At 32.4% G+C, this 26,403-nt stretch overlaps 1 protein-coding gene and 1 long non-coding RNA gene across 16 annotated transcripts in view; both read right to left on the bottom strand.

The window, feature by feature from the left end:
• LOC128162900 (hemicentin-1-like) overlaps positions 1-26,403 on the bottom strand; it is a 90,403-nt gene that overhangs the window by 15,376 nt on the left and 48,624 nt on the right. For 9 of the 15 annotated variants that reach the window (XM_052826307.1, XM_052826308.1, XM_052826315.1 and 6 more), the window contains 22 exons: positions 25,500-25,589; positions 24,855-25,127; positions 23,699-24,016; positions 23,084-23,437; positions 21,994-22,074; positions 21,252-21,524; positions 19,994-20,311; positions 13,137-13,490; positions 12,533-12,634; positions 11,488-11,529; positions 9,915-10,235; positions 8,775-9,086; positions 8,071-8,418; positions 7,397-7,951; positions 6,995-7,120; positions 5,332-5,448; positions 3,650-3,736; positions 2,830-3,087; positions 2,095-2,157; positions 1,530-1,796; positions 1,296-1,379; positions 727-981 (listed from right to left, as the gene is read on the bottom strand). In XM_052826307.1, the coding sequence (XP_052682267.1) occupies positions 727-981; positions 1,296-1,379; positions 1,530-1,796; positions 2,095-2,157; positions 2,830-3,087; positions 3,650-3,736; positions 5,332-5,448; positions 6,995-7,120; positions 7,397-7,951; positions 8,071-8,418; positions 8,775-9,086; positions 9,915-10,235; positions 11,488-11,529; positions 12,533-12,634; positions 13,137-13,490; positions 19,994-20,311; positions 21,252-21,524; positions 21,994-22,074; positions 23,084-23,437; positions 23,699-24,016; positions 24,855-25,127; positions 25,500-25,589 (4,998 nt within the window). The remainder of the gene's footprint in view (positions 1-726; positions 982-1,295; positions 1,380-1,529; positions 1,797-2,094; positions 2,158-2,829; positions 3,088-3,649; positions 3,737-5,331; positions 5,449-6,994; positions 7,121-7,396; positions 7,952-8,070; positions 8,419-8,774; positions 9,087-9,914; positions 10,236-11,487; positions 11,530-12,532; positions 12,635-13,136; positions 13,491-19,993; positions 20,312-21,251; positions 21,525-21,993; positions 22,075-23,083; positions 23,438-23,698; positions 24,017-24,854; positions 25,128-25,499; positions 25,590-26,403) is intronic. The other 6 variants (XM_052826316.1, XM_052826322.1, XM_052826314.1 and 3 more) reach the window with 5 other exon arrangements.
• Positions 15,784-18,116, bottom strand: LOC128162903 (uncharacterized). Its single transcript, XR_008240735.1, has 3 exons — positions 16,981-18,116; positions 16,489-16,588; positions 15,784-16,087 (listed from the first exon to the last, which is right to left on the bottom strand). It is a non-coding gene; the product is annotated as an uncharacterized LOC128162903 (long non-coding RNA).

Genomic DNA, 26,403 nt, shown 5'->3' with positions numbered 1-26,403 from the left:
TAAGGAAATAACATTTTTACGTTATGTTTAAATGTTAAAATTGAAGCTCTGCTCCTAAAAAATGTGGTCTTTAATCTTGTAAAATTTCGTATTGAACATTTTGCGCAAAGCTAGGCTAACATTGTCTTTTAACCAATAATCAATCAGAATTTTTTTCACTGAAGAATTAGGACAGTCTCAATTTTTAATGCTACGTTAAAACTATGGATCTCCCTTAACTTGGTCTTGGGTGCCAAGGCATCAGAAAATATATCTTTAGGATGCAGTGAATTTCACTTCATTTAAGATCCTAGCACAATTTTTCGATGTGTCTATCACAAATGTTCAGCTTTGATCACACTTATGTTGTTATAACTTTACAAGAAAAAAACCGTGTATATGGGATCGAAATGCCTTTGAAAGGTGGTCAACAGAGAATTATAGAAAACATAAAAACTGCTACTGTAAAAGAATATCATGAAAATAAAACAATGGTTCTTATACACCGGACTAATTACGATTTCTTTCATTTTTCACGATCTTGACAATGGCAGGTGCGACCGGTTGGCAAGGGATGCTTACTCCTAGGTATCTGATTCCATCTCTATGTTTTAGAGGTCTTTGTTGCTCTGCTTTGAATTTGTTTTTCGCTATATGGATTTTTGAGATAGTTATTGTCTTTTTTCTTTACATTCAAACAAAGATGCTTGAACGTCGAAATTTTGAGAAAATCAGACTTCGGCTTACCGTGGAAGATGACGTCGACTATGACGTTTTCTGCCTTTTGATTGTCACCAACAATGCAGGTGTAATGTCCACTGTCATCAGGCAGAATTGAAGAGAACACCAGTGAACTTGATCGTGGGAACACTCTTTGACCATCAGGTAGGAATGGCTGACCATTTCTCAACCATCTCACTGGTAACATTGGAGTATCTTCTGCCGCAGTGCAGTTGAGAATGAAGGGTTTCTTGACGATTGGAAAATACTTGTTGGAGAACCCTTAATCCAGGGAGAAAAATTTGATCGTCAATTGAATTTTAAAACGGCAAACAAAAATACACGAAAATGAAAGAAATAAAAAAAGTGCTTTGTTTTACCCATTAAATGATCGTTTATTTCCTGTTAGGATTGATGCATGCATATTTCAAAATTTTGCAAATGTAGTTCAGTAAAATTCTTTATTTTCATAACAGTACAATTAAAACAATTTCAACTACTAAATGTAAAACACTGTTACATCCCAAGTAAAGTACATTCATTATGAAATGAAAAAAACCCTACGTAACTATTTATTCAAAATTATATCCTAGTACCTTGAGTGCCAGTAAACCGGAGAAGGGCGTCTCGGTCATTACTGCTCAAAGATATCCTTTTTTCCCAAGGTGTGTTTCCAATGTCTATGAAAAAGGAGACGACAATTTTTGACCAATTTTAATCAATAGAATAAGAAAATAGGTATTTATTATGCAAGTTTTTTTTTCCTGTAAATGAAAACTTAATTGGTGATGACTTGTACATAATCTTCAAGAAAATATGTAAACATAAACCTGGTCTCTTGACAACGATCTCAGACGAAACCGACGCCAAGTTATCCCCAGCGATACATGTGTAGCGACCATTATCCCTTGGTGAAATGGAACTAAATCGAATGACATGGTTGTTTTCATGCAATGATACGGGTCTGTCGACGGGTACAATGAACGGCTGACCATTCTTGAGCCATCTGATTGGAACTCTGTTATCGCCAGATTTGAGGTCGCATCGAAGTTCGAATAGTTCAGACGAGGAAGGGTAATAGAAATGCTGAACAAGACCTAAAAACACCAAAACATCTATTTATATGTCTACAAGTCTACAGAATCAAAATTCGTATCAAAATAATAAAATACTGTTTACTGGGAAATATCAGCCCCCATTTTATTTTTGCTCCTCGATCTCGATGTCAGTTGGCGAATTTAAAACTTGGCGAATTCCAATGTCTCATAGTTATTTTTCTTTAAGACAACTTTGTCTGGCGAGTTCAAGACGGAGCGGAACTGTTTGCAAATGAAGAAGGGCGAAAATTACACGAGGAGAATATAACTTTGTATACAGTATATCATCGATACATACTTCCTGTTCTTTCTGTTGGTGTTACTTGAGAAAATCTGTCATCTCGGACTCCTGGTGGCAAAGCTTAAAAAGTATAATAAGGTTTAGTAATTTTTTTTTATTTACTAAACGGGAAAAAGACACACTTATTGTATGTTGCTTTAAGGTTCAGATCGAGGGGATAAAATCAATTTGAAAAAAAAAACCCAAAAGAAATGTGCCTTTCGGAATATGTATGTGATATTAATTTGTATTGTTTGTGAATTTGAAAACTTTTTAATATACATTTCTGTTTTTTTTAAAAAGCTATGTACTGTAGATTCGTAATTAAAAGCCAGGAATTAATAATCCGCGTAAAACCGCGAGAAGCACCCCTCGCGGATTTTAAAATCTCGCTTTTAATTTATAAGAGTTAAAAAATATATAACATATAAGAATAAAAATTCCACGTTCGCGAAGTCATATTCCCCCGATTTGATACAAAACAACGAGATCGCGAAAATAAGGAATCTACAGTTATTGTATCCAGGAGACTTGATGGTCAACAGATTAATTATTAGACCTACGTTAGACTTTAAGATATAATTTGTTCAGTTATAAACTATTACTTAATAAAAAAAAATCCATAAATTTTACATTTTGAATTTGGATATTTTAATATATTTTTATATATAGAGCTCTTCTCTTAAAAGAGATCAAAACAGTTTGTCACGTCCATCGAGTCCTATTAAAGAAAACATCTTTATTGTAACTTACCATCTCCATAAACATATAACTGTGCCCTGATGGATTCTAACGTGTCAGGTCTCATACAGGAATAACTACCACTGTCCTCAGCAATAGCTGGCCGGAACACGATTGCATTGTTAACAATGCGCACGCGCCTAGAGTCCGGAATGAACCTTTGGTCACCTTTGTACCAGACAATTGGGGTGTTAGCGGTGATGCCTTTAATGTTACACGGAAGTGTGAAATCCTGGGAAATTCGAGGATAAAAGAACTGTTCGATAATACCTGTAGAAAAAACACAAACAAACATATATGAAGAGAACTTTCATTTCATAAACTTTTAAAATTTTTATGAATACATATTTCAGTTATATGCAGATCTGGCATATTGCTTTCGAGGTTAATGTGTGCCAAAAAAATATTACTACAAATGATTAACCCAATTTTTTGTTTATTGCTATTTCGCTTATAAATTAATACTATAAAAAATGTGATGCAGGCATATGATCTACCGTATTTATATATAAACATACTTTGAATGTAAAGATACATGTACATATATATTTTGCTGTAATTTCAAATGTAAGCTATACATTTGGATATATCAAAAAACCATTGGTGTGTGTTGAATTTGAATACAATAGAAATGCATAGGAAAAAGGATTTTACAATAGGAGGCAGGTTGGGAATAACTTGAAAGAAAGACAGAGTAAATATCAATTAAAGCAAATGCATTTGTTGAAAAGGACACTGCATCAATGACTGACAATAAGGAAAAAGGAAAACAGGATACAGTTATTAATGTTGGAAAAAAGTTTTAATAAGGCACAAAAGGATGGGTATCTACCACCAAGGGAGGGCACAACGAAACGCCCACCAGTGCCTGGTCCAGTGGGGAACCCAGTGGGCAAGGTACCACGGGGGTCAATCGGACCTGTAATAAAAAGAGAGAATGACAGAATGCAAATGCAATAAATATGACAAAACTCCAATAAGTTTAAACTTAAAAACAGACATAGCAATTATTTTTAGCTTTAAGGATGAAGTTTACTCAGAATGAAAAAAAAATCCACTGATGATAATGAAAAACCATCTGTTGTATGTTATAGACCTTTGATTGTAGTGTTGTTTCTCACTTTCAGAAAAGTAGGTCAATGAACTACTTTTTTAGTTAATGGCCATTGAATATTTTTTGAAAAATCAAGAAAATTCCCGTAAAATTTTACACTACGATTGAGATTTTCTTAATTGTTAAAATATTACAAATAATAAACACTTTAAAAAATAAAATACAAATGCATGAAGATTTCAACAACAATTTTTTAAAATATTCTAGTCCGAATTTCCTCTATCAGTTTTCAAATCCCTACCCATTATTGATCCGATTTTACAAAAAATTGAATGATGATAATACAAAAACATTTATAGTATTTTACTACTTATATTGACCTTATTATGTTGGCATTAAATTTATATGGGGTCAATGATCAAAATTTTGAGATATGATGTCTTTTATCGTTTTTAAGCATTTTTCAATACTCGTGAAAGTCGTGTCATAAGATTATTTTAATTAAAAAGTGAGGTTAAAACTAACAAAAAATCTGCAAAATTATATATACTAAAATATAAAATCTTAACTTTCAATATTAGAGTACTACCAAAACAAATTTAGCCGAAAACAAAATCTGCAAAATTTAGTCCGAATTTCCTCTGTTTGGCTAAAAGTCTATTTTTGTTTGAGCCTAATTTCATAATATAGTAAAAATATCGATTGTTTTATCAATAATAATTGATTTCATAAATAATTTTTGTGTTTAGGACAAATTTTACTCATTAAATTGAATTTTATAACAATTCGAATTTGAGAACTCAAACCCTGAGTAAACAACACCCTTAAATACGCTTTGCTAGATTATTTATTTTTCAATAAAATCTATTTTACTATCCATAAAGTAATTCTTTATATTCATATACAAGGAAACAATGGGATATATTATCGTGTATTATCTTGTATCAAAATTAAACAATAAACCGTCACCCAAACACTGGTAAGTTTGTTAACACTACATAAAATCAATCAATTAGAAACTACAGATTATAACATATTGCAAACAGTAAGGTTAGTTTCTGCCGAAGACTTGTTGTTTTTCTAGATGTATAAAGTTAATAAAGATGGATTTCGAGAATATAAATCATACACAAATATGCAACCATAAAAAATAAAAACTAGGTATTGTCACAATCTATATGAACTGGTAAAAACATGTACAAAGTTTTTGAATCGCAAGATGGGTAAACCACGATTTATTGTGGGTTATTATTAATATCTTCTGAATGTCCTTTTTCCCCATTTTAAATGAAATCATTTTCAACTCCTCTTATCCAATCAAACAATAGTATCCTTATGTACAACTGATATATCCTTATTCAAATCAAACAAAATTATACGCGCAATTGATAGACGAAGAAAACCACTCAGAACGCATCTTGCAATAACCCTTATGAAAATTTCCTTCAAGGTATTATTACCCGTACGATCGGTAGGCACAGGGGGAATGTTCCTAGTATCCGGAAGTACTGGTGGTCTGCGAGACAACGGGTCAATCCTGTCCTCTGGATTCACTTGACTAAGAACTGTTCGTGCATCTAAGTACAAACCATATTAGGTACGTAATTTCAAGGTGTTCTAAAGCTACTCTGTGTTGTATATGTATTGTCAGAGATTAATTCTGTTAATATATCATTAGATACATAAACTGACGAGAAAAGCAGAGAACAAATATGATAGGTTATATATAGATGTATGCATATATTTTTTAATGTTATTAAGAAAACGAATCTCGATAGCCCCATCTCCCTTTCTCTTTTTTTAATGAAAATTATTCTATGCCTGAAGTATAAGAGCAGAAAGTTTTGCTTTATTCGTCAATTATCAACATTTGGTACAACCCTAACAGGAAATTGACCAAAAAAGTTATGAAAAATACCGTATTTTCACAACAACACCATAAAACAAATAATTCTCATAATGAAAATATATTAATTCCAATTCGAATACTGTGATATCATCTTGATTTGTTAAAAATTATGAAAAGGATAATTATAATTTGGTTTCATTTTTGATATCTAACACTGAATACTTAATAAAAATTCTAATTTTAAGAAAACTGATCGATAACAAATCAATCACGAATGGATGGTGACCCATCAGCGACCAAGTTAAAAAGTGATACCACAGTACCAAATTATTTCAATTAATAAATAGCAGGGATCATGAGCATACTATCTTACAACATTTTTGGTATTTATATTAAGAAAAATTAAAAAAAAAAGTGGTAGACGTAAATTAACACTTATCTTTCTAAAAAGTTTGGCCATGACTGATAACGTTATTAAATGGCCGTGGCCATTTTACACCATATCAGTCTCCTCTAAATGGAGAGCTTTGTATAAAGATTTAGAAAAATACTCAAGCTGAAATATTTAGATTTTTCTTTACTATATTAAAGTTTGTCGTAATTGTTTTACCATTCAACCTCCTTATCTGTTTTTAGGGTTTCAGTCAAAATATTGTTTATCATAAAAAGATTAAGATTTAAAAGATTTAAAAAATGATACAATTAAATATATATTAAATTTGTATTTACTTAATATATCATTTTCAGTTACCACATACATTTAACATGCATGCAACTAAGGTAGATTAAATTTAAAAATTGTTATCATCTGCGATACCTAGGCATAACAGTTATTGTAAGTGATTTGAAATAGTTCACTATTACTATTATACAGTCAAAGAGAGTAGAACATATAAATTTGAAAGAGGGAATTTTATTTTTTCTTACATAGAGTGTTAAGGAATAAAATTCATTTTCAAATATACTTAAAAGAACAAATTTTATATTTTATATAATTTATTGTCTATGTATTGTATATATGTCCTTATGATAGTCCACTGATGTTAAAATAGTAATACGATTTCAGACAAATTTTCAAAATACTCAGTAAAACAAAACTACCTATTTAGTTGAAATTCACATAAATCGTAGTTCAAAAGAAACGTGCTGAAATCCCTGTTAGTCATTTTAGTTTTGCCTTGCAACTTATCCTTACATAATATGCATGATCCCTAACAAACGTTAACAAATAAAACTATTACTAATAGTATTGACATGCAAAGTGCAGTTAGTACCGAGACCTGGTTCTGAAGGCGTGTCAGGACCTTCGGTTAACAACGGGTCGTTAATTTGTCCGGGTATTTCCAAATTTGGAAGAGGATATCTACCTTCTTGAGTATCCGTAAATCCCGGTTCACTGCCTGTAAGAAACAAAATATGGTTGCATTTGAAAATTAGATGTTTATTTATTACTGGAACCATGTAATTTTCTATTCATTACGTGTGTTGTTGGCTTCTGATTGATTAGTCCTTGCTTTTACACTTGATTGGTGAGTACTTTTTAAAATCATTACGTACTTGTATAAATTCAAAATGCTTTTGATTGATAAAAAATGTAAATCCTGATTGGAAAATTAAGTATTGATTACAAAATAAGTGACGGAATGCATACAAAGACATTTCCAATATATATTCACCTTTAGGATAGGGCGATATAGGAGTCTCTTGGTTCCGATCAAATGGATCTCTCGGTATTGGAAGAAGTGGGATAGGTGGCATAACACCAGATGGCGACACAGGTCTGTCACCCGGATTAGGAAGACGCCCTCTAGGATCAACAGGTGGCAAACGGCCGCCAGGATCAATCTGAGGAAAACCTTCCCTAGGCTCAACAGGTGGTAAATTGTCTCTAGAATCAAATGGACGTAAACTGCCCTCAGGGTCAACCTGTGGTAGGCTGATTCTTGGATCAATTTGTGGTAAACGTTCTCTAGGATCAATTGGTAAACGGTCCGTAGGATTAATCGGTTGTAGACTGTCTCTAGGATCAATTTCAGGTGCAATATCTGTTGGGCCAAATGGCTCATCAATCGGTGGCAAACGATCTCTTGGGCCAACCGGAGGCAACCTCTCTGGTGGGTCAATTTGAGGTAGTCTATCAGTTGGGTCTATTTGTGGTCTCACATCTCTTGCACCAAATGGACCATCTCTCGGAGATGTTTGATCTCTTGGACCAGATGGTATCGGAACATCTTAAAAAAAAACGTATGGAAATAATCAATTTATTTAACATTTACATTAGAGTGCTTAAAGAAAAAAATTAAAAATGAGAAAAATAAATTTAATGTTAAGAAATCTTTAATTTCATTACCAGGTAAGGAGTCTGTAACATACAGACGAGTCGATGATGTGGCATCCCCATTTCCCAAAACGCAAGTGTATAAACCGGCATCAGTATTTGTAACAGACAAGTAGTTCAAATGTGGGATTTGTCTTGTCTGTGGTTCAGATATTAGCTGTCCATTCTTATACCAGTAAACAGGAATATTGGGATCCGCGTTTAATGCCACGTTACATTTGATTAGAACGTCCGAGCCGGCTGGGGCAACAATTAACTTTGGACTGTCTTCCTCGGGTAATCTCAGAACTGGTGTCTGTCCACGATTTGGCAAAAGAATTGTAGGTGACTCGTCGTCAGTCTCACTTAACAGCAAGTATTCTGAAATGATAATAAATTAAAACAATGAAATGGATATTGGAATAAACATATCTAAACGCAAGCAAAATTTCAAAATGACATGAATTCAAAAATAAAACTATCAATATAAAAGTATAACATAACTTAAAATATTTCTTTATTGTTTACGAAGTGCGAAAGGCAGTGATGTTCAATTAATTTCGTTTCACTATAACTTAATATAACTTAATTTTGCATCCAATTTTAGAATAAAATTTAAATAAATTATCCGATTACAGTAGAAAAGTGGATGTTAGTTAAAAATTGCTCACGAATAAAACTGGGTTTTACACATTTTTTAAGTATATTTTTGCGTAATTCGCATATTTCATTATTACCTTGAACCTTTTCAGGCCGTACATCAACAATAGATACTCTTTCATTATTTCCAATTCGGCAAGAATAAACCCCTGCCTGGTTACGCAAAATCGAGGGAAACCCAAGCGTACGGCCACTGTTTCTGACAATAAGAAGGTCGGGTTTTGAAGCATCCAATGGACCACCATCTTTGGTCCATATCACTGGTTGTCTTAAATCTGCTCCTGGTATGTCACAATTAAGATTAAACACAGAATTCGACTTGGGTCTATAATAGTCAATGTTCGCTCGTCTATCTTCTGGGTTCTTGTTTCTTTCACTCTGAACAAACTCTATATAATGAATAACACACATATTAATAGTTGTAATTTATCTTATATAACCACAACATGATATAAAATTTCTAAAAAGGAAAACCAAAACGAAATCAAAATTTGGTATCTTATTAAGAACTAGATTTTAAAGTCCTGTTTAGAGGAATATACTTTATGACTATAATGTACTTTTTTAAATACCGCCTTTACAATTTTAACAATGAAACTATTCTAAAGGATGAGCTTATTACCACTCTGCTTTTGTAACAATAAATAGTTGATACAGTAATCTAAAGCTGTTAGTTCAAACTTAAAAAATGTTTTTTTTAACATTTTATAAGTTAGTGAAGATATAAGTAACAAGGAAAATAATAAGCAAATTTGATTTATCCATTATTTCAATTGATTAAAAAATAAGGGGAGCGTAAAAAAGCGGGACATTTAATTTCCCTGTATAAAAGTATTTTGTTATATTTATATTTGCAAATATGCTTCCTTATATGAACCTATAGAAAAACAAAAATATGTGAACTTTTTAATGACGTCACAATGATTATCGCTTGCGTTTATTGCTTGACGTTCGCATTCTTCTAAACGTAAAAACAACGTAATATCAATGATTCTGAACGATTTGTCTTTCTCAAACGTAAAATAATTAATAAACAGGAAACAGTGTTAAAAAGTTCACCGGGAAATGAACTTGGTTGGTACGTGATCAAACCTTCTTAGAAGCCTTTTGGGCTTCAAAAGATTTGATCATGTGACCAACTAAAGACATATCCCAGGGAACTTTAATAATTGCTGTTTATTTCTTAATACTATACAGATAGGGGCAAAAATACGCACCATATACATTAGTTGGAATCACATCAACTGCAGCTTCATAAACTGTTCTGCGATCTTCTGAAACACATGTATATACCCCGCTGTCCCGCCGTTGAACTGGGGACATTACCAGATCCATGTTTCTAGTCACTGGTGGGTTGGGGATGACCTTGCCATCCTTTAACCAGTAGACCATTCCTCCATTTCTGGGAACCTTACATTCCAGAAGAAAACTTGTTGTCTCTATGGGTCGGAAATGACCCGGGGAGATCTGTGGATCATTAGGGGAAATAGGTTCCGGGCCTGCTGGACCTTGATCAGGAAATTCCCTATCACGGTCGCCTATGGAACAGATTTCAGGCGTTTTTATAACAATTTTTTCACACATAAGATCTAGAATCACATATCGGCTATGAAGTGTAAATCGTATAATATATAAATATATTGAATATTATTATAGTATTAATTATTCATTAGTTATTAACTAATATTTATATTGCGCTTACAGAAAAAATGTGATGAAAACCTTTGCATGATTCTGAATGATAGAATATATATTATGCTAGATTGAATTTAAAGTTATCGGTTAGTATATACTTCATTTTATGATGCAGCAGAGAGTTTTTAAAATGCTGATTATAAAATGATTTAAAGCAAAAACAAATATATGGATGATGTCATGTACCTAAACAAATAACTTATATGTGGACTTTAAGTTTTATAAAAATGAACAATAAATGGGTCTCTACAGTGTGGAGTGCAAGGAAATGGATAATTTTATTTCATTGTTATTTAAATTACATAAAAAGCCAAACAACTAAGACCATTAATATTAAAACGTAAGTTGATAGCAAAGTTGATACACATTAATTTGGTATTAGTTGAATACATTTATCTTCACGTGTAACACAAACAAAACGTTTTGAAAAACGATGCGAAATAAAATACTATGGAAAAGAAGAGATTAAAATCAGACGTGTACCCTAAATTTCGAAATATTACAAAGGATCGTGATTTGTTTTTAGATAAAAGTACCCTATTTATTTTTGAAACAGTAATACATAATTAAGTTTACTTAGCTACAGAAAATTATATCAAATTAAAAATATCTCAAACGACACATTTCAATTCTCTAATTGGAGGAGATAAATAAGTAAAGAAATGAAATATAAAAGAAATGAAGAAATGTTTTAATAAGCAGGAGAATTTAAATCTATAAAGATCTCAAATATTATTCTATGAAATTTAAAAATGTGTATATTCCAACAGTTAGTTTAAACAAAACACAAATCCGCAACCACACTTATATGAATAACAGTTAAGGGGTTGGTTGGTCAACGAAGTACACATAGAATCTGCCTTTAGCCATTACTTATCAAATATTCGGCAATATATTATTTAGCAACGAAGAAATATCATATATTTCGCGATATAGTACCGGTTTTTAGTAACGAAGAAATCTAAATGATTAAATTTGTTTTTAAATTTGAATATTTTCCATTATCGTTACACGGAGCTCTTTATCTAAAGGAAGTAAATATAGCCTAGAAATTGTCCGACCAATCAGCCCTTTTTAGACATATTTTTTACAAACCAAGGTAGGGAGGGGGTAAAGGAGGAGGAGGAAGCCTGCTGCCTGTGTAAAATAATTGCAATACAAAGGGATTATGCATTCAATGTTTTTAAAAAGCAAGAATCATTGATATATGTATCTTGGAAACACAATGTGAAACACAATAAAAATTAAAACGTTTTGTCTGTCATTTTCGAGTAGAAAGGGGGATTTTTTTTCCTGAAATATGAATATTCAATGAACATGTATATTGTAAGGAATATCATTATCTAGTGTAAATGTACAGTTAATATGAGACTAGGAATTAATGGAATAAAGCTAGGAGAAAAAGGGTATCAAGCTGCACGTAATGGAGTATTTCTATAATGCTTGCATATAACGCCATCTTTGAAGCGTACTGTGTGATTTCAGAACCAGACTTTTCAAAAGATTGATCCATGATGTTTTCATGACAGACGTACATTATATACTTTTAAAGTTAGAGTTGAAATGTTTAATCTCTCATTGATCAAAAACTTTGTTAGGTGTGAAGATATAACAATGGAAAAAAAGTTAATCAATTTTTATAACAGGTACATGTATATAATAATTCAGGTATGCTTTATTTTATTTTCTTGTCATACATGTATATGTGTAAAATATTACGCGCGCAATTATATATATAACCAAATTTTCAGCTTAATATTGAACAAGGCGGAAGAGAGTACATCTTCAATAGGAAATCAATATATATGATATACAGTAAAATCATTAGAATTCGTGGTGACTTAATTTTCGTTATATTCGTAGGTAGCCCCTTCCCACGAATTTACATTCTCAACGAAAACAAAAATTATCCTTTTTTTAATGAAACTAAAAATTGACGCATTAACGAAATTACAATTACCCCACGAATAAGCAAAAAAGCCTTAATTCATGAACATTGTCCCACGAATTGACATGATTTCACTGTAAAATTACACAAGTAATTTTAAATATAATCAAACTTTCGGTTTATATTGCACAGGGCGGGAATAGAGTACATTTTCTATAGGAACACGATATATGTGATATATGAAAAAAATACCTGGAAGAGGAGGAGAACCGGGAGAACCGGGAGTTGATGGAATACGTGGATCTATGGATGGTGGTCTTCGCGGGACCTTGGGTATCATTGGTCCTGTCTGGTCTATTGTAAAGTAAAAATATCAATAAATATGGCATTAAAGATGTGAGAAATGTATCAATTACATCCAATGCAATGAAATAACAGGTAAATCTATACCTCTTATTAAGATTTAAAGAAAATTCCAGACAAAACCCACAATTCTTTTTCATGTACACAACAATTGAAATAGAGAATGTAGTATCAATTGTCATACTTTTGTCAAAACGTTTTTTTTTTTTTGGGGGGGGGGATCTTTTTGTGGCTTCAATTATGTAACATTGTATCACTAGTTGTATTGCATTTACCATTTACCTTAAAAACATACTACATGACAAGATCACATCTATGATGTAAAGACATCTTGCTAAAAATAACATTTTTGAACGTATCATAAAGATGTTTAATGTGACAGTATTAAAGAGTTATGGGAAAATATGCTATGGACCAATTGCATTCTTGGCAGCGATCAGTATGTAAAAGATGTTAGAAGGGGGTTATTTCTCGTCAAAATATTTCTGAATACCTGATGGTTCTGTGACAAATAACCTAGTCGATGAAGTTGCTTCACCGTCTCCTAAAACACAGGTATACAACGCAGCATCGGACGGCAAAACGTCCTCGATTAGCAATTCATCGTTTCTAATTTGTACTCTTGGCGACAGTGCAATAAGTTCTGTGTTTTTGAACCAAGATACTGGTGCATTCGCGTTCGTATTGAACCCTGAATCACACTTTATGACAGCCATAGTTCCTCGTTCAGCCATTTTAATCTTCGGAGAATTTTCAGAGTTTGGTAGCGTCAAAGACGGTAGTTGCTCTCCTTCTGGTAGGAGGGCATTTGGAGTATTGTCGTCCTTTCCACTCAGCAGGAGATATTCTAGGAATAAAAAGGAAGCAACCGAGATCTTTTACTAATGTTACAATAACATATACTGTGGAATTATCATTGTTCGTGGGGGAGTAATGTTCGTGTCTTTTGTTGGTAACCTTTGCCCTCGAATTTACATCACTACAAATTTATAAAACATGAATTTGTTTGATATTTATTAAAACTATTGCGAACTTGCTACCAATGAAAGTACGAACCCACGAAACTGAAAGATTTTGCCTACCGACCACTGGATGAAATATCTGGTTTCAGCACTGCGGAAGCCCTTTGGAAACTCTGCGGAAACTTAAGGTTACTTTAAGTTTCCGACAGGTTTCAGCACGGAAACTTCAAGTTTCATTAAGTTTCCGCAGTGCTGAAACTTAGGCTGTCCATGAATCCAAATGGTTTCCGCAACGGAAACTTACTGAAACTTGAAGTTTCTGCATAGTTTCAATCTCCATATACGTTTGGGATACATATTGTTTACAAATGGTTTCCGCGACGGAAACTTATTGAAACTTGAAGTTTCTGCATAGTTTCAACCTCCATATACAATTGGGAAACATATTGTTTACAAAGGGTTTCCGCAACTGAAACTTACTGAAACTTTTTATATTTTTGCTTTCACAAAAGCTGAGCAAGGTTTCTACTTTATGTAAAAACAAAACAATTTCAAACAGTTCCAAATTTATTTTGTTCAAAAATCTGAAATTGTTTCCAATAATAAATAAAATACAGCCAAGATACAATAATGGAGAAACATCCATATGGCAATTCCCTTATTAGGGACTTTTATTTAAAAAATGATAAAATTGCACAAGAAAAAAAACTCCCATAGAAATCTTTACATTTGTATTTTTTTCATCTCGATTAAATGCCTATAAAATCTCCCTTTAAAAATGCAACAAAGATCTTACTTTTTAAAAAATATGAATGCAATTTACAAAATAACTGCACGTACATGAATAAACAAAGAAAACTTCACTGTTACATGAACATGATACACTTGTCTCAATTTGTTTTGAACTACAATGAATATGTACACCATAAAATATTTTTGAAAAGTCTAAAGTATCCATCTTTAAAAAAAAAAATACACTACAAGATAGTAGTTGACTATAGAGGTATGACCCAGATTTGATTTGAATATGTCAATAAATTCCAAAATGAGGTCAAAGTGACCCACTTACAAGTTGGGATAAACCTTTTCTTTGTTAGTAATATAATCTAATGTTTTACAATAGAACAGGATTTGATATCATTTTTTTGATAATCCATTAAGTCCAAAGTGAACTTTTCATTTCCACCCATGATGTACCAACTGATCAGATTTTAATATCATAAGCCTGTCAGTATTTAATAGATGATCCAGAGGGAGATATGAAAAGCTTGTTGGCCAATAAAAAGCTAACAAGCTAACATAAAAAACTAACAATGGAGCAGTCTGTCCAATCATGTGCAAAAATATGATGTACACATTTAATTAATTATGCTGATTGCAACACACTTCATTCCTGATGAATATTCTTCTTTACACACGGTTTACCTTCCTACATTTCACTACTTTACCTACATTAATATTTTTAAATCCAAGACATGAAGTAAAATATACATTGTTTATATGACAAGTATTACTACATGTACATGTACTTGCTTTTTGTAGCATGAATGTATAAAATACAAAGTATCACACAGATCATTCACCTTACAATTCTCATCAATACCAGCATTTTACTTACGATATAAAAGCTAATTCCAATTATATATTAGTTACATAACACAGATTGAAATAAAACCCACATGGAAACAACTTTCCATTCAAGTAATTTTGTTATATAAAAATTGTAATACATGGGGTATATGTTGTCTTTATATATTTTCATATATGACATAATTGAATATTGTTTGGTGTATTTTATCATTTCTATGACCCATGCATTCATCTCCTAATGCAGTGTTTTTACATTTAAGATTGGTTTCTTAATTTTTCATATATTGCTGCAAATAAAAACTAAGTTATTAATAAATGTTTAAAAGAAAATGGAAAAAAAAAGTAGTTAACACTTATCAACTTGGAGGTGTGAGGATATATGTTACCTGGAGTCTAATATTTTATGCAATATTTGCAAATATAACAAATTATTTAAGAAAATGAAAGTTAATATCTGCAAGGTCTAATCAATCATTTAATAAGTCAAAACCATGTGATTTTCTAAGATTCTAGCTTACAGACAGACATTGTAATATACTGGTATTTGATCATATAAAAAAGGTACTTTTATAGTTTAAAACTTTTTTGAAATGAGAATACTTTACAGTTAAAAAGTCTTGTTCTGCAGAGGTTTAGTCGGGTCATAGAGATGTGTCCATTCGAATCAATAAGGAGTGTTCTTGGCTGTTGTTGATGTAACCTGAGTCGTAGTTTATGGAAATAGGCCTTTTTGGGGGACTTTCGAGCATTGTCCAGACCGGTGAAGCACTCATATGATCACATCATGGCTACAGCAGACTTAGTAGTTCTGGACAGTGGTAGCATTAAAATTCTTCTTCTTGCGATGAACTTGTTCCTTTCACTGGGCTGTACTTTATGTCTGTCTATTTATCTTAAACATGAATAATAAAGTTTCATTTAGATTTTTAAACAATAAACATAAGTCATTCAGCCTAACATGTAATAAAAGCATTCTAAATAAAATTCTGAATACAGAAGCTACTATGCAGTTGCCAGTTGCTGTTTAAACTATGTCATTTAATGACTACAGTAGTATCTGGTCTAAAATGTTTCATTTTATGTTTGAAGCTATGTTATTTTCATTTTGATTCAATTATTGTTTGTTGAACAATGGAAAAACTTATCAACAATAAGTGTGTTTCACCCCCCCCCCCCAATCAACCTCCTTTTCAAGAACTTAGACCTGGATTTCCCCAAAATTACTACACTTAATTATAAACATCCAACACATGTATAAGTTAATGGTGAAAATAATCTATTTCAAAGCAATACCTTGCGTTCACATCGTCCAGCTGGTCAAAACATTCACCCGAATCACCGAACAGAGGATGCAACTAATCACCGGAAACATTGACTTTGTTTGCTGTCAATGCTGAAAAAGAAAAACGTGAAAGATTTCATTTTCCGGATTTAATTCATAAATTTTTTTCGTTACATTTAGAGTTTGTAAATTGTATAATGTGCGAAAGATTCATCGTTCGTCTTGTTTACCAACCAAGCATTCATATATTAGGGACGTTTATATAATTATATATGTGTATACCCTGGATAATCTTGATTATCATGCATATAAAGTTGGTAAATGGTTAACTTGGTCAAAACGTATATTTAAAAGAGATACGGTAATAAAAATTAAAACGCCGAACCAAGTTTTAAAAAATGACGCCATCTTGATTTGATGGCGCGAGATCTCGTTTACAAATAAGAGATAAATTAGAGCCTTGAAAATGTTATTGATAGTATCTATATTGTGAATTAGTTTACCTTGACATGAGTTCTTCCTTTCTGCATTATCTCCTTGTTGTAGAGGCTATTAATGCTTCTCAATTCTCCATTTTACATAAGCACCTTCTTGTCCATCTTAACCTTCGCTCGGAATAATAAAGTGCGCCAATACTGACCAATCAGAACCCGCTAAATCTTGGAAAAGTGCATCTTGGGATAGTTTAAAATGAATAATGTTTAATCAAAATTATGATTTTTTACCGAATAGTATACTTTTTACATGTATATTTATTTTAAATAAGAACTGTCGGAGTCAGTATTTCCTGGTTAAATACGACAAAGTATTGGCGTGTGTTTGTTACAATTGTATTTGTAACACGTGATTAACCAAAAAAAAAAAAATGGCCGACCGTTTGTTTACAAATGTCTAATGAAATTAAACAAGTTTTAATGAGACATATGTATCAGATTTTGTCTTTAACTATATTTTATTTACATGCACTGATGATTTTGCCAAACTAATATGATAGAGCCATATATATAGTTTACTGACAAGTTAGTCTTGACTTGTCCAATTTTCACCGCGATTCTAAGCACGGTCATATTCTTATTCAAAATATAGAGGTGTGAAAATATTATGTTCATCACAGAGCAGGTTCTGCATGAACACACAGAAATCACAAATATAATTAGATGCCGATCAATTAACGGGGTCCGGTTAACAGCGTTCACCCGTACGGTGAATTTACAACTACGATGAATTGATGGCAATTATTTTACAGTTACACATGTGCACTGATTGGTCATGCGATTAACAGTATGTTAAGAATACTTATGAAATTAAAATACAAACGCGTTAAACAAGCCGGGAAGTAAGACGTACACGTCGGACTGATATATAAACACAATATGATTTCAATTATTTGGTATACTTTCTACATCAAATGTATACGAATGTATAATCAAATTTTAAAAATGGGATTAAAATCACGTGCACCACATGGCTAGTGCTGGATTTTAAACTGATTTTGTAATATAACGTATAACTTCAGTAAAATTATAAATAATGCTTATTATAACTTATAACAGAAGCATGTGCATGTTTCATAAACATGTAACAATATCTGTGTTTACAGTACAGAAAGTAAATACAAAGTATAGAAATGCACGAATCACATAGGCGTCGAACCGGGGGGAGGGGGGGGGGGCTAGGGGGGGGGGGGGGGCTTAGTGCAAAGTTAGACTTAACCAATAGGCATATAGCCCCCCCCCCCCACTTTTTCTCGCCGGAAATGTAATTGTTCCTAAATTTACCTTGAAAGATTGAGAAGTTGGAGTAATAGGCATACTAGCCCCCCCCCCCCCCCCCCCCTGACACGGATTAGGAATTTCATGATTTGGGGGGAAAAAATTTGGGTAGGGAAATTTATTTTCGGAAGTATATAGTATAGGTATACCCCCCCCCCCCCCCCCACGGACTAGGATTTTCATGATTTTGGGAATTAGGTTTTTTTAGGGTTTTTCCTCAATATTTCTGAGGATTAGTCTAGCCCCCCCCCCCCCCACTTTCAATTTGCTTCCGACGCCAGTGAATCATGATACAGTCATACATGCAGTAAAGTCTGAAATGCATGTAAATAATAAAACAATTATTATATTAGACTCAAACTCCAAGTGGGTTTTATTTGTTATTATCAACTGTAGAATTTAAAAAAAAAATTCCCGTGTACATGTGTTGGCGTGGTATTAAGAAATGAATTAGCTCTAAACTTCAGGTTGTACGAATATTTGGTACGATTTGTAAAAATTTACAACGACTTTACCTTAATTTGTTTGTTTAATTAGTTACTGTACCTCAAGGTTCATTCAAATGATAACTAAATGATTTAAGAAGGATTCTTACAAAATAAATATATTAATTTATTTTACTAAATAATTATAATTTACTTATCAGTTTTACTAACTCAGGTACACACAAATTGAAAAAAAATTCCCGTCGGGCTCCAGTTATAAACTCACGCTTCGTACTGTGTATATGTTATTTAACAGTCTTTTGTTCACTCCTGGCAGAAAAAACCCTGCAATCCACACAGAATATACAGGAAAATCACAGAGGAGGTCACCTGGACAAAGAATGTATACACATATGTATACACGTGCCCGAGTACCTAAGATTAATGATTTCATCATATGCATTAAACAAGATCAGACATCAGTTTTTCTTTTCAAATTCAATTAATTACTTAGTAAGGTTCTTAATCGCCTTATTTGCCACATTTGAAGATAGTTACATGTATACATATAGTTTCAGTCACGCTGAAACCTTACTATACATTTTAGTATGTACGGATTCATTATCATTAGGCTAGAATTAAACTTGAACCTTTTTGAAAATAAATGATATCACTATTAAACTTAAATCAATTTTAGTTATAGTTTCAGCAATGCGTAAACCATTTGGAATCTTAACTTAAAGTTTCAGCATACTGAAACCTAGCGGAAATGTTCTGAAACTGATTGATATTTCCATAATAATTTACACAACTATTCACACGATTCAAATTTAGTTTCCGCATTGCGGAAACTATCAGGAATCTTAGACTAAAGTTTCTGCTGACTGAAACCTAACGGATACTTGCTGAATCGAAATAATGGTTTCCGCATTGCGGAAACTATACATGAAACTTCAACTTCAAGTTTCAGCAAGGTTTCCATATAGTTTCAGTTTTGCTGAAACTTGATTTTTCATCCAGTGGACGAACATTGACCAGCACGAATAAAAAATAATTCCACATTATTTGTGTAGTGAATGAATCATATTGCCATCTTAATGATTTATATTATAATAGCCATCCATTTCATAAAAGCACTAGATGAAATAAAATATGTTTGTCATATCCATAAATTCTTATCTAAAGAATTTTTTCAGCCAATTATAGTTTTAAAGATTTAAAATATTGAAAAATCTAATTTGTAATATGAATGTTTGAACTAAAATCCTGATTTTAATTTCAACTTTAAAGTAGAAAAAGTCCTTATTAGACAAATGTACCTTGAACGCTCTCAGGTCTCACATCTACAATATCTGTTCTCTCGTCAGGTCCAACTCGACAAGAATACACACCAGAGTGGGGCAGAAGCATTGACCTAAATACCAGCACCCGGCCATTATCACGAGGCTGGGGAGCTCTTGGGCTCGGATTGGACAAATTGATTCGTTGACCATCCTTGAACCACTCAATTGGATATTGGTAATCTGCACCAGGTATTTCACACTCAAGCTGGAAGGGGGTTTCTGTCATTGGTCTGTGGTAGTTCAGCATTGGAACCCTCAATTCTGGTTTCTTGTTCTTTTCACTCAGAAGGAAAGCTATTTTAAATAAAAAGGAAGATGCTGTTCATAAGCTTTCATTGGCGACGACTTTGTTTCGCGATTTAACAGAAATACCTTGTTTGCGATTTCTACAATTTGCAATTAAGCCTTAGCGACACTTTAGTTGACATCCTTACAGCAAAAACTAATTTGTGACAAAAAATATTTGCAACGACGAGGCAATCGGGTATCTCGCTAATATTTCTCGCACGCAAATAAAAATGGGTGAACAGTTACATTTTGCAAAAGATAATTTAATTATATTTGCTAACAGATTTTTAAAGTTCAAATACAATTTCTTTTAAAGAGTATCAAACCAGAATGCAAATGTAAGATGAATGTAAGATGAAAAAACAGATTCAAATTACAGTGATTTGAAAGGGGTATTTATATGAAAAAGTATTTGAACAAATCCTCCAATTTATTCATTATTTGTTCACAACTTGTAAGATACATAAATTGTTTGGATAACAAGTTTCAAAACTTTAAAATCTACACACTATAAAAATGGTCTATACTGTATATCGATCGGTTTTTCAGAAAATGTTGACATTCAACTTTATAAAAAAAAAATGTTCTATTATCTCCTATTTTTAAAGAAAAAAAAACTGTGTCACGTTTTCACTAAGTTCAAACTACGATGTTAAAAGTTTTGATTGACTGAACATTTGTTATTGATTTAAGAGAGAAAGAAAAAATGGAAAATAAAATGTATCAGAGAAATACAGATACACAGACTGAAGTAGAGACTGAAAAATGAACAATTTAAGCAAAAGTAGATGATAGAATTACATTATCATGGAACACAAGTTACCTTATAAATTCAAATATAATTCAATCATGCAAACGAAATCAATACCAAATGATTATAATTAAAATAAATTTCATCAGAGTTTAACAAAAGCTTAACAATATCTTAAAAAATTAACGTTCTTACTATTGATATCATCAGGCAGAACATCAACAGCAGCATTGTAGGTTTGGCTGCGATCATCCGAAATACAAGTGTATTGCCCACCGTCCGACATACGAACGGATCCAAAGATCAAGTTTCCATTCATGTCTTGAGGCAATTCATTACCAAGAGATTTGCCATCTTTCATCCATATAACTTTTCCCGTTGTTCTTGAAATGGCGCACTCTAGATTGAATCTGGTTCTTTCCACGGGTCGGAAGTGTCCTGGTGAAATTTCAACACTACTGGGATCTACTGAAATTATTAGCGAAAGATGAATATTTTTATAAGCTATATTATATGAAATATAATTCAGGAAGATATCTGTATATAAAAAAAACCCAGCCCTAACACCATTTACTAATCATTATAAAATTAAAAGAAATATCTAAAACCTATAAAATGTATGTTGTCTTTTGCAAAGTTAGACCAGTGCTTTTATAACAAAAGGGAATCAACTAACAGAATAAAAGACATATTATGATTCTATCAGTATTCCTTGAATACTAATTTTCGGGGATTTCTTTGTTGATTTAATTGACAAAACTAAATGTTCATTTTGAGTGCAATAACGAATAACAGATTGTATTAAGCGTTTTGATCTAGAGCTCATTGGCAACGAGTTAACGTATCCCTAAAACTGGGATGTTCACATCTTCCACGAAAACTGATGCTAACAAAAATTACTGAAACCACAATATGACATTCTGATGGGAAAGTATACCTGGCCGGGTATCAACAATAGGTGGAATACCAGGTCCCTGGGGTATTCTAGGATCTTCTGGTACCATTGGTCCACTTGTGTCTGTTGCAGAATAAACTAACACGTGAACATGACTGTTGTATGAAGTGTATAGAGCAAAAAAATTCTAAATATACATCTCCCTAAAAAAAACCTAACAAATAATGATAAAAATAAATGAATTAGAAAGAACGTGTTTTTTTATGGTTCAGCAAAAGAAACTAATATATGTATGGCTAATATGACAATCGCTATAAAGAATTTTTAATACACTTATTTGCTTGACTTAGCAGGTAATGGTCTTATGGTATTGTATATTGATTATAACTATGAAAATTTGCACTATCAAACTTATATCAGTTTTTCATGATTAATTAGAAAACGAATGTGTAAATAAATAATTTACATGTAATAAATAACTTTATAACTTGATAGGCCGTTTTGAAATTGAGCTTGCAAACATATTAAGAGAAAAAAAATGCTAGGAAATATAGCTTTGATTTCTTGCAAAATCTAAAATGAAGCATTTTCCAAACAAAAAGTAATGCTTAAATTTCAAACCAGAAAATAAAATAATATATATATCAACATTTTTATTATATATCAAAGTTGATAATAGTTCGAAATCTATCGAAGGTGTTTCCTGGAGTTTAGGCTTAATGAAGAAAATAGTTTAAAATATAATGAACAGTACATTCTGAAACTAATGTTTGAGATGATCTTTCATCGGAATTAAAAAAATATTTGTGTAGGCTCATATCTCGAAGGAGAGATTAGGTCTTATTTCTCAATCAAAAGATTTTGTAATTAGGTCTAAAAAAAAAGTTGTGTGTTTAGGGTAACACGACCTAACCTAGCAAAAATGCCCCGATCCTACCATTTTTAGATGTCTGTTTTTATCCGATTGTGAATTTTATATTATTTCTATTAAAAATCTGTTTTTAAATATGGCATAAACAAACATTCTTAGGATTCATGCAGAAAAAAATGATAAAATAAAAAAAAAATCCCTACCTTACCTAACTTTTTCATCAGTGTTAACCAAAACACACAACTTTTTTATAGGCCTTACCTGATGGTTCGGTGACAAACAATCTGGTTGATGAAGTTGCTTCACCGTCTCCTACAACACAGGTATACAACGCAGCATCGGACGGCATGACGTTGCTCAACAACAGTTCATCGTTCCTAAGTTGTACTCTTTGCGACGGCGCAATGAGGTCCTTGTTTTTGAACCAGAATATGGGCGCATTAGGGTCTAGGTTATACCCTGTTTCACATTTGATAACAGCCATAGTTCCTCGTTCAGCCATTTTAATCTTTGGAGAATTTTCAGAGTTTGGTAGCGTCAAAGACGGTAGTTGCTCTCCTTCTGGAAGGAGGGCATTTGGAGTATTGTCGTCCTTTCCACTCAGCAGAAGATACTCTAAAAAAGTGATTAATGAAGTTTTAAGTGCAAACTGGTGAGAGAACATAATATTCAAACAACATTAACAGTGGGATAAAATTATAATTATTTGAAAGTATCAAAATTCCATGAGTGCCGAATTGCATACGTACAAAATAATAAGTTCACAACAACAAATAAGTATTAAAAATATCTATACTGATATACAGTGTATAAAAAAGAAAATATTTGTGTTTTATGCGAAACTGCAAGAGATGAAGAACATAACGATTGAAATACCTTGAACGCTCTCAGGTCTCACATCTACAATATCTGTTCTCTCTTCAGGTCCAACTTGACAAGAATACACCCCTGAGTGGGACAAAAGCATGGACCTAAATACCAGCACCCGGCCATTATCACGAGGCTGGGGAGCTCTTGGGCTCGGATTAGACAAATTGATTCGTTGACCATCCTTGAACCACACAATTGGATATTGGTAATCTGCACCAGGAATGTCACACTCAAGCTGGAATGGAGTTTCTGTCATTGGTCTGTGGTAGTTTAGCATTGGGACTCTCAATTCTGGTTTCTTGTTCTTTTCACTCAGAAGGAAAGCTAGTTAAAATAATTAAATAAAGATTATCATCATTACCAGCAAAGCCATCTTGTTGGATCCTCCTTTCAAGACCTTCGTTGAAATTGTATTTAAATTCCCTATCATTGTTTTTGTTTTACTACACGAATTTTATTCAACGAATTGTGTCAAAATATGAATTTTAAATCACCTCGAGGGATTCAGAGGTATGGAAATGTATTAAGGCAATACAAGGACGTTAAAGAAATTGATATAAAAGAAGGAATAAGGAAGTGATATTTACATGTAACCTCGTTTAGGATTTTCTTCTAAAGACAAATAAATAAGATGTTTTTTTCGTTTTATGGTTGCAATTGCTTTAAAAAGTTTAACCTATTCCTAAAAATAAGAATCATTTTTTCTTTGATATCTTTTATAAAAAATTAAATCACAAAATTTTTTATTATTTGTTAAAAGCAGTCTACAAACTTTTAATGCTTACAAAGCAAAATATTAAATAGAACAGCCAGACAAAAAAATGTACATCGTTACGGATCGTATCTGGAAAAAAATCAAACAACTACGCTGCTTTTTAAAAACATATCAAATAAGTTAGATATGTACTATACTATCTAGCATTTAGTATACTGGTGAACCATTTTTTGTGGATATATAGCCAACATTTTTCTGGTGGGGGGAGGGGGCGGCGTAATTTTGTTGGGAGCAAGTTGCAATAATTTTAATAAATATTAAACAAATGCTTGTATATTCGTTCGTATGGATGTAAAATCGAGGGCAAAGGTTACCAACGAAATCCATGAACATTAGTTACCCACGAACATTGATGATTCTAGATCTAAAGTATGCTAGTGTTCTTACTATTGATATCATCAGGCAGAACATCAACAGCAGCATTGTAGGTTTGGCTGCGATCATCCGAAATACAAGTGTATTGCCCACCGTCCGACATACGAACGGTTCCAAAGATCAAATTCCCATTCATATCTCGAGGCTGCTCGCTGCTGAGAGATTTGCCATCTTTCATCCATATAACTTTTCCCGTTGTTCTTGAAATGGCACACTCCAGAATGAATCTGGTTCTTTCTACAGGTCGGAAGTGCCCTGGTGAAATTTCAACATCTCGGGGATCCACTAAAGAGACAGCAATAAAGGTATTTAGAGTAAAATTTCACTAATATTATTAGAAAATATTGTAATTTTTTTCTCATTCCTATCTCCCTTTACCCAAAAACTGCTTCTTCCACTACGAAATTGTCTCAAAATTAATACCAATTTTCTAAAAAGCTAATAGCTGTTTGTGACACTGCATGTACATTATTACTTTTTTTGCAACATATTAGCAAATATTACCAATGAACAATACGATTATTCATCTTTTGCACAAAGCAGTAATAAAACCATAGGAAAGTATTTTGATTATCTGAAATTCTGGCAATTATATAATAAAATTAACATTTTTGTCGAGACGAACGGTAAAAAGATAAGTCTTCAATTTTCTCCTACCTTGTGTAATCGGCGACGTGGGAACTGCAGGTCTTTGAACTTGCGGTATCGGGCCAGGTCCTGGTCTGGGTTGAGGGCCCAAACCGCCAACTATGTTGTTAAAAATAGTTTTCTTGAGATATTTATTGTTCTATCGAATATTTATATCTTGTGTTTTACATCATTAATTCGTGTAATTTAACAGTTATGGAAGAGAAAAACACCTTATTTTATATGGATGATGTCAAACTTATATATCGTGCAACTATATATCATGTTTTCAAAGACATTTTAAAACATCAATACAGCTATAATAATTCTTAAATCTGCATAATTTGTTTTTATGAAAAGGAATTGATTCAAGACTGAACAGGTGTACCAATTTCGTAATGAGGTATAGTGCATTAAAGTAGATCGCATTTAAAATATAATTATTTTTTTAAATTTCTTATGTGACGCTTTAACCAACATGATCTAACCAGTCAGACGAATTGTGACAATGTGAGATATGACACGATTTTATTAACTTATTTAAAAAAACATTACGTCACACAACGGATTTAGAACCGTATTCAGTAGGTATCATGTAGACTTAAAATAAAAAGTTTCACAATGCAATTATGTAAAATAGCAAGATGCCAATAGGCCTAAAAGAGACGGCGCATCTTATCAAGTTATCGAGTTCGGTATTTTTGTACTACTCATGAATGTATAAACTTTCAGAAAATTACAAAGTTCTCCATGGAATAAATCTAATTCTTTCATTAAAATTAATAATTACGTATAACCTATCACATATTTATATCGGGGTTCAGCCTTATTTACTATTACGCATGCGTATGTACTGCAAACAAAACACATGCAGGGCTCGCGAAGATTCTCCTGGACTTCTTTGTTGATAAAAATATGTTTTATTTCTACTTCT

This window comes from Crassostrea angulata, chromosome 9, assembly GCF_025612915.1.
Source record: "Crassostrea angulata isolate pt1a10 chromosome 9, ASM2561291v2, whole genome shotgun sequence".
NCBI classification, from domain to species: Eukaryota; Metazoa; Mollusca; class Bivalvia; order Ostreida; family Ostreidae; genus Magallana; species Magallana angulata.
The sequence above is the reverse complement of the archived record's forward strand: the minus strand, read 5'-3'. Positions and strand labels throughout refer to the sequence as shown.